The sequence below is a fragment of the Monopterus albus genome, unplaced genomic scaffold (genome assembly GCF_001952655.1).
Source record: "Monopterus albus unplaced genomic scaffold, M_albus_1.0 scaffold65.1, whole genome shotgun sequence".
Classification (NCBI taxonomy): domain Eukaryota; kingdom Metazoa; phylum Chordata; class Actinopteri; order Synbranchiformes; family Synbranchidae; genus Monopterus; species Monopterus albus.
The window spans coordinates 4,265,723-4,274,661 of record NW_018127945.1 but is presented as its reverse complement, the minus strand read 5'-3'; the positions used below and the strand labels follow the sequence as shown (position 1 = coordinate 4,274,661).

Below are 8,939 nucleotides of genomic sequence, written 5' to 3'. Positions count from 1 at the left end.
CTAACCACTGCAGACCAACAACACCCACCAAGACCTGCAGTGTGGGAGATACTCTGACCCAGTCATCTCACCATCACAGTTTGGCCTTTGTCAAAGTCACTCAGATCCTTATGCATGGCTGTTTTTCCTGCTTCCAACACATCAACTTTGAGGACTGAATGTTCACTTGCTGCCTAATATACCCCACACACTGACAAGTGCCACAGTAACGAGATAGTCAGTGTTATTCACTTCACCTCTCAGTGGTCATAATGTTATGGATGATTGGTGTATAAAACATGGCATACTTAACCTGGCGTTTGTCAAAATCAGCAGCAGTAGACTTTACTGCGATGAGCATGTAGAGAGCAGCAGTAAAATTTGCATCTACTTTTGCTTCCTCTTCCTCTGCGATGTGACATTTCTCTGGCTGGTCTATGAGCAGCTTAAAGTTCCTGTTGTCCTTTTCTCTCAGATAGGCCTCAAAGTCAAATAGTGGTGGCGTAGGCAGGGAATCGACAGCAGGCTTCATTGACACAATGTTCTTTAGTCGTGACTTGGATTTCCCCTTAGATTTGACCTGAGGTTTGGACTTTGGCTGAGAAGATTTAGACTTGGACTGGGGTTTACATGGATGCAGCTTTGGCTCTGAAGCGCTGGACAGGGACTACTCATTAGAAGAAACAACGAGAGACAGAAGGCAGAGGATATTCATTATAACAAGTTTTCATCTTATAGACAATATAATGCATTTTTGCACAGACTTACATGATGTGCAAACATAATTCTTTGAACTTCAAAGTGATAAACTGAAATATAAAAACAAGTTATATTTCAAAATAGCATCATTTCTGTTTATATAGATTCATGTGCATCTTCCTAGTTCATTATAAAACTAATCAGTACAGATGCAGTCACAAAAAAAAACAAATAGCAACATACTGTGTGTAAATATGGTACATGCACAATGCTCTGATCCTGCCTTCACCAGATGGCACTATGTAAAAATGTCTAAACACTTTCTCTGCAAGCACAAAGAATCCCATCCTTGAGTGTGATGTGACCTCTTCTAACGTTATAAATGAGGATCAGACTAAGAGATGATGATCTTCTTGCACAACTTCCTGTCACTGCAGAGAATACTCAGTCCTGGTCTAGTTTCACAGATTTGCCACATCATCCATCACAGGCCTCACCACCTTAAAATGTGTACATGTAAGTGGTGAAAATACAATCCATCATGCAAAGGGAGATGTCAGACAAATGAGTGAAATAAGAATTATGGCGACTGTCCTTGTAATCACACCTATGAGTGACAGACTGCATCATGATGTACGGCACATTATGCACACTTTAATGAAATTTAACTTCAATCTTAACTTCAGTGAACTTCAGTGGTTTTCAAACTTTTATTTGGTTAACCAGCTTTCAGCCTCACTACAGATGGTATGTCATGATGAATGACTTGACATGACATTTTGTAAACATTCATGGTGTCTAGATTATGTATCCTGATGACTTTGGTGAACAGCTGCCTTTTCCTATAGCACCGCCATCAGGCTGACTTTTGTAGTTTTGAGTAGAATGTCTTGACAACTAGTGGATGGAGTGGTACAGAAATTGGTACAGATGTTCATATCCCCCCCAGGAATAATTATAATAACTTTGGTGATCCCTTAATTTTTCATCCAGTGCAATTATCAGGTTAATGTTTTTACTTGTCCAGTACTTCGGTTTATGACCAAATACCTGCAAAACTAGCAATTCCCATCAGCCTCAACTGTACTTTTGTGTTTAGTGCTAATTAGTCAAATTTAGCATTCAAACACACTAAAGAAAGTTGTAGAACATGGTACACATTATACCTGCTGTATATCAGCATGTTAGCATTTGCTGTTACAGGCTAGACATATATGTATATGAACGGTTGTGAGCATATTAACATGCTAATGGTACTGTAGCACTGCATAAGTTGAGACCTGATAGCATGGTTAAAATCAATGCTATTTACCCATTTTCTACTCTGGCAATGTATACAGTAAATAGTTAAATGATTAACAGAAATATTTAAGGGCAACTTTTACATTCACACTATAAACATGTGCAGTTCTCATTAATTCATACTTAATTGTTATGACCTTACTTTTATTATTATTACTACACTAGTGCAGAGCTCATGCAACTATTGCTGATAAAATGATATTTCAGATTTATTTTTACCCTGGCCTAGTGTCTTGAAGCCTGGATTTGCTGTCAGCAGGGGGCATTGCAAGGGACTTACTATATGTCTTTTTACTTTAAGTTACATACTGTAGCTTTAAGTTAGCCCTAGCATGACACTCCACTAAGCTCCCCCATGCTCTGCCCAGCTTCTCAGATATTTGTTATGAAATTACAACTAATGAGAATGCAACTAAACTTAATAATCAACCAGAAATAATTGAAAATCTCTGTTTGGTTAGAGAGGTCAATCCTGCTCATAAGCTTTTAGAAGCTAATAGCTCTGCACTGCTGCCAGTGCAGTTCAATGAGCCTGGGTCACAGGAGGCTTCGTCAGCACCTCTCCACATTAGGACAAGTTCTGGAACAGACTTCTACAACTAAAATATTTTGAAAAAAGTTCTATATTGTAGCTTTATTGTAGCCTCTTGCAAACTCGTGCAAAAACAATGCTGGTTTTAAATTCTTAATACACCCTATATGCTTGGCAAAATAAAGCTGCTTCATTTCTGATACCAAGACACACACACACACACACAAATTAGATCAGGTCATACCCTTGGAGAGTCCTGGTCCACTTTGGACCTCTTGGTTCCCAGCAGGGCCTGACTTGAGCTGGTAGAGCTGTGGATCTCCAGTTTCCACACAGGTCTGTCCCACCCAGAGACTACAACCTAAAACATCAATGGAAATCAATAGGACATAAGAACTGGAGGATGTTTTTATTATAAAACAAATGTCATCTATCCAAATTTTACAATGTGATTCATTCCATCCTTACCTGGCGGACATACAGCAGCAGGCAGAGGAGCAGCAGCATCAGCATCGTGCACATCACATCTCCCTTCACATGGAGGATCCTCCTCATCATTAGCATCTTCCTCAGCATCTTCTCAAGACACAATTTCACTTAGGTATTGAAAACAAGTGCATTTGGACCAAACTGCTGCAGTTCATCCTATAAGATGAACACAGCACTGAGAGGCTGTTTGATTTGGGTTCGCAGGCTACTCTGCAGACTTTGCTGAAGAAAGGTCATTTTCATTCCTCATCTCTGCTGCTTTGCTGAAGGTTACCTCAGACTTCACAGTTAGACATCCCCATTGTATATTTGCACTGCTCAAGCATACAATTGGCTAAAAAGCTACTTATAGGAGAAAAGTAGCCTTAAAATGATTTGGTCCTTTGTACATATCCCTCATATCACTGGTGTCTGCGTCTGTCTCCATCCGACCCTTCTTCGTCGGGCACCAGCGGGTGGGGGCATCCTGGACATAAACAACAACAACAACAAACAGGGAGGGATCAAACTGAGCCACAACAGGCAGGAAAGAAGAAAGAACATGATTTAATGTAATCTGAGGACTTGCTTGAATAACACCAGTAAAAGATTCAACTTGATTTTGACTTAGTGTACTTGAGGCTTGGCTTAGACTTAAGACACGACTTGAAATGACTTGTTTTTTTTTAATTAATATTAGCATTTGCTAGATGTTGAGAAATTACGTTTTGTTTTTGAAACACAATTGGGTGAGTTCTAGTGCAATGCACATCAACCTGGCAACCTATCAAGATGCAGCAGACCATGAGAGGATAACGCAGGTCGCAGCAGACCATGGAGGGACCTAGTCCAAAAATAATAAAATGTGGATTCTGGTATTATGTCGTCAGTGATGGTAGTAAGAAGACAACAGTGGTATGTAAAGCCTGCAGTGCAGAGATCAGAGACACGACCACAACATCCAACTTCATCCATCACTACAAAACTCACAAAGTAAGTAACGCTACAGCTACATGAATGTCTTCTCAGCAGTTCAGTTGACAGTCAGAGGTTTGTGAACATGTCACTTAAATACATGATATTCTCATAGCATTAGATCCTAGTCCTGACAATCAGTATCATCCTGACTGAAATAAAAGGGAAGGAATGAAGAATCTAGAGCTTGTTCAAAACATTTAACCTTTTAACAATCCTTTTAACAATATTTCTTTCCTGCCCTGGCAGGAGTTTTAAAATTGTTGTAAATGTTGTACTTGTGTTTTCAGCTATACAGCTGTATTATAATTTCAGAGCCCCGCTCACCATTGTTGTTCATAGGAGGCTTGTTGTTTGCCACAAAATGTCAACTGTTAGTAAAATTTCTAAGCTGCAACACATTTTGTTAATAAAACAACTTTTTGTGATCACTGTCTTTTAGCTGATTTAAATGTGGAAATTGGGATAGATCATCAAAAATTTGAATGACTTGTGACTTGCTTGAATTATAGTAGGGACTCAACTTGTTTGATTCTCACCACAGTAACTTGAGACTTGTTTGTGACTTACTCCCACGTCTGGTGACTTGCTTCACCTCAGCTGAGGACAAACAGTATCATGATTTTGAAGTAATCTAAGATAATACTGGGCAGCAAAGTGGCGCAGTGGTTTGCGCTGTTGCCTCAAAGCAAGAAGGTTCTGGGTTTGAAGTTTGCATTGTGTCCCTGTACCTGCGTGGGTTCTCTCCGGTTTCCTCCCAAAGACGTGTCGCTTAGGTTAACTGGTGAAGGAGTGAGTGTGGTTGTTTGTTCACGTCAGCCCTGTGATAGACTGCCTTCAGCTGTTCTTGATTTCCATCTCGTTTTGTCAATTTCTAACGGGCGTGTACTAATTATTCCAAAGATCTCTGTGAACCTAAGATCCTTGTCAGTGGACGTAAATGTAGCTGACAAGAGAGAAAACTCAGTCAGCTCTGTTGTATGACTGCCTAGGCGCAAATCCACACGTCACAGTCGCAAACTTCTCACACAAAGTACCGTTTTTCCTTCTCAGCAACCAGCCTGCCGAGTTTTTCCTAAACCTCACATGTATGCAAGGTTCCCTGCTTAATGCAAACCCACTGAAACTTACCAGACCAGACGTAGGATGAGGTATCTGTGCTGCAGCTTGTCTCACGCTGCAGTGTAGGCTCCCCTCAACATAAAAGACAAAATAAACGGACTTCCAAAGGTTCCCTGTAGTGAGAAAAGAAGAAAGCAATCCAGATGTCCTTATGAGTGTGTGACTGTGACGATGGACAGAACACGCTCACTCTCCAGGGCTGAGTCTGTCTTTAGGAAATGCATTAAAGTGCTGTAGGAAATATTGCTGTCACAAGTTGTTTCGTGAAGGGCAGGCAAAATGCAAGCATCCATTTAGGGAACTTGTGCTCATTTTTGCATCTTTATGGAAAAAATGTGAACTACTGACTGAACCTCTAACCTTAAATGGCTTTTTTTGTGTTGTTCCAATGCAAACAAAAGAAATAAACATGAGAATACCAAAGAATTTGTGATAGCAACAATTTTCTGGGAAAAGTGGTGCATTATCTGATAGAAATGCAGGGATGCCAACATTTTTGGTCATGACTTTACCTGCATCATCTACAAAACAGCACAGGATATTGGTTAAATTACAGCAAACGGGTAGGCTTGTTATCACATTGTTAGAACAAGGCCGGATTTAACCCAACCAGCACTAAAATGTCTGCCACAAAGTTTTGGAGCCTCTTTCTAGTGTGTTAAAAGTATAATATAGCAGAATTGACATTAAACGGATTGCAGACAGTAATATAATGATACAAATGGCACAAATGGCACAACTGATCCACACTTTTCAGCAGCTTTTACTGATCACGCTATAGGCCTACTTGAAATTCTAACAAAATGTGAACAAGTAGCCAGATATGAACTTATGAACGTGAAGGCAGCACCTTCATCTGCCAGCCTGACCATGTGACATCTAGAAAGGAGAAAATTGAAGCCAGATGCCAGCACAGCAAATGGGGAGGGAGGGCCGGAAGGAGGGAGGGAGGGAAAGGGGTAAAGACATGAGGGGAACAAATAAAAGGGGGTAGTGTGGACGAAAGTTACACCAGGATTCAGGTCTTTGTCTACAAGGTGAGTTCAGAAATGAGGGAAAGCTACAGAATCCCTGGGGCTACAGCCTCTGGGGCTGCTCAGTGACATTTGATCACCTTGACAGTCTCTTGAAACTAACTGTTTATGTTGGGGCTGTTCTGCTTCAAAACAATTTATTAGGAGTTGAACATCCTGTGCTACTTTTCCAGGAAATTTGACTTGGATCAAAAACAGGGGAGAGAAAGGGGCTTTGGCCCCATCTTTGCTCTGGAACACTTTGTCTTCCAGACAACCCCTTGTTGTCTACACAGACCAAAACCCTTATTTCTCTTAGCAGGATGGAAAAACTCTAGCCACAGACTAATGCAATGGAATCTATTCTGACAGGGGTTTAATTTGGACATCTAACATATTCGTGGAAAGAACAATGTGCTTGCAGATGCCCTTCAAGGTTGTAAGTCAGTTTGGTATAAACCTAGTGTAGATTTGGGGTGGCTGTGACTCACGAGGTAGGGCAGTCATCTTCTGACCAGCAAGTTGGTGGTTCGTCTCCCGGTCTCCCCGCATGCCTAAGTGTCCCCGAGCAAGACACTGAACCCCAAATTGCTCCCGGTGGTTCGACTGGCGCCAGTGCGCGGCAGCCTCTCGTCATCGGTGTGTGAATGGGTGAATGTGTCTGATCTCCTGTAAAGCGCTTTGGCCAGTGTAACACACTGTGAAATATGCGCTATATAAATACAGTCCATTTACCATTTGTGTATTTGGTTAAAGTAGTTCATGAATGTATTGGGAGGTACATGAACCTGCTTATGGGTGGGGGTGTTATGTATAATGCTGTGTCATCCCTGTGGAGTCTTGTAGGTACCGTGTCCTCCTATTACCTGATCTCTGGGACCTGCAGCCTGCCTTTTAAAAGCTCCAAGTCCTTTTGTTTGCTGTGTTTTTTTGTTTTTTTTTGGTAATAATCTTTTGCTTTAGCAAAATATCTTGTCTTGGCTCTTACTTCCTGAGCCAGGGTCGTAACAAAGCCAACTGTTTGAGAAAGAAATCGTTCCCTTTTGATACTGCAACAAATTAAAGTAAGCTACACAATTTAATATTTTCCACCAACACAGTTAAAGTTACAATCTACAAGAGGTAAACAAGTTAAACACACAGTGTTGGTCTTCTGTGACATTCATTTTAAATCACTTTCTTTGGCTACAAACACACAACAGCTAGGGGCACAGGCCTGAGTGTGGGCGGTCAATGGCACGCCTGTTTGAGAGGAGGCTGCTCCCCGTCTCCCTCCAGCTGCGTTCTCTCTAAACATCACTGAGTCAGCCGAACCCAACTGCCAGGGTGCTGATCCAGCACATGGCCGTTTTTCCACCAAATGCTTACATTTTTGTGGAAACTAAATTGGATTTTTCTGGAGTTTGAACATTTCTTACAAAGTTGTGCAACATCACTTGGAACACCTAGTACATTAAATGAACATCAGGCACAACTTTTGTTCTTATGTATGTGAGCAACAATTGAAGAAAGACTGTTTTGCATGTTTTCACATCAACAAATTAACAAGAATTTATCCAAAGCATCACTGTACTCAGATGCTTGGTGTTCCATTACTTCTGAGAGAAGGTTTGGGGAAAAGCTGCCACTGTTTTGCTCCAGCTGAACTTTAAAGAGTTCTGTCTTTAATATCACTACACTAATTGTGACAATTGCTTAGATAAGCTGTAACTGCCAAACAGCCAGCCAGTCTAGCTCCAGCTAGACTGAGATGAGTAATGGTTACACCAGTGCACTGAGCCTGTGCTTTATTCTGTTTCTGAGCTAGCAAAAAAAAAGTTTAAAGGAGCTAATGCTGAATGTTGCTGCAGGGCTCTTGCTTAAAACTAAATCATAGAAAAAGATGCATTAAGGCTACAAGTGTCCCCATTCCAGAGTCCTAGTGTCTTCTGCTTTTAAAACCACACATTTTTGCTTGTCAGCATCCCTTTCTCTTTTAGTCTATTGGTCCACTCTCTTCCACCCTCAGGAGGATGCAGTGCCAGCTCTCATGATCCTGAAGAGTGCATTGAGATTATTGCTCTTGATGGCATCTCGGCAGGCAGAGATCACTTGGTTCTTGGGCTTACCCACTGTGGAAAAGGATGGACAGAGATAGAAGGATAAATATGAGGAGGCAGACAGGTATGCAGACAGATAACAGCACAAAGAATGAGCCAAATCCTTTTAAGTTTGAAAGCTCTGCTTAGTGCCATTTGATACTTCAGTTTCACACACATAAAATGCCCCTTCTTGTAAGTATCTCCAGACTGAAATGCAGAAATAGGCTGCTAATGTTCCCAGTTAATGTAGAAAATGTTTTTAACCAGAAGTTATGCCAGTTCAGAGCCATACGTGTAGAAGAAAACACCTTGCCCTTCAACACACAATGTCCAACCGTGCAACAGACATTTAGTGCCAGACCATCCTTGACATGCACATAGTCTCTCTCTTCTACACAAATGCTTGACCCCAACTCATATACAGTACTGTAATTAGGAAACAGAGGTTACAGGGTGTCTCACACAAACACACAGTGGTCTACCTCGGAGTCTACCAGCCCGCTGTATGGCCTGATTGACAGACTTCAGGCAGGCCAGCAGGGCATTGTGGTTGTTGGAGCGAATTTTATACTCGTTGATAAGATCCCTGTTTAGATCATACAGCTCTCTGTAACGCTTCTTCATCATTGTCCTGCAGAGAGAACATGTTTGGGGGTGGGAGTGGGGTGGGGGGGGATGGGTAAAGAAAGTCATAACAGTGAGTTTGTTATTCTCTTTAAGCCTGTGATAAAAAAAAAAAAAAAAAAAAAAAAAACCGGGGGCCTGTTT

General features: G+C 41.3%; 2 protein-coding genes across 11 annotated transcripts in view; both read right to left on the bottom strand.

Moving 5' to 3' along the window:
* Positions 1 to 6,600, bottom strand: part of b3gnt9 (UDP-GlcNAc:betaGal beta-1,3-N-acetylglucosaminyltransferase 9) — a 9,288-nt gene extending 2,688 nt beyond the window's left edge. Inside the window, exons 1-5 of one of the 5 annotated variants that reach the window (XM_020604254.1) lie at positions 6,582 to 6,600; positions 5,087 to 5,190; positions 2,981 to 3,467; positions 2,757 to 2,873; positions 293 to 646 (exon numbers count right to left, since the gene is read on the bottom strand). In XM_020604254.1, the coding sequence (XP_020459910.1) occupies positions 293 to 646; positions 2,757 to 2,873; positions 2,981 to 3,088 (579 nt within the window). In that variant the 5' untranslated portion in view covers positions 3,089 to 3,467; positions 5,087 to 5,190; positions 6,582 to 6,600. Of the gene's footprint in view, positions 1 to 292; positions 647 to 747; positions 780 to 2,756; positions 2,874 to 2,980; positions 3,468 to 4,494; positions 4,556 to 4,686; positions 4,950 to 5,086; positions 5,191 to 5,589; positions 5,785 to 6,581 lie in introns of those variants that run through there. The other 4 variants (XM_020604253.1, XM_020604255.1, XM_020604256.1 and 1 more) reach the window with 4 other exon arrangements.
* Positions 6,601 to 7,149: 549 nt separating this feature from the next.
* The window catches only part of bbs2 (Bardet-Biedl syndrome 2), a 20,266-nt gene continuing 18,476 nt past the window's right edge, over positions 7,150 to 8,939 (bottom strand). For all 6 annotated transcript variants that reach the window (XM_020604438.1, XM_020604435.1, XM_020604437.1 and 3 more), the window contains 2 exons: positions 8,654 to 8,802; positions 7,150 to 8,201 (listed from right to left, as the gene is read on the bottom strand). In XM_020604438.1, coding sequence (XP_020460094.1) covers positions 8,095 to 8,201; positions 8,654 to 8,802 — 256 coding nt within the window. In that variant the 3' untranslated portion in view covers positions 7,150 to 8,094. The remainder of the gene's footprint in view (positions 8,202 to 8,653; positions 8,803 to 8,939) is intronic.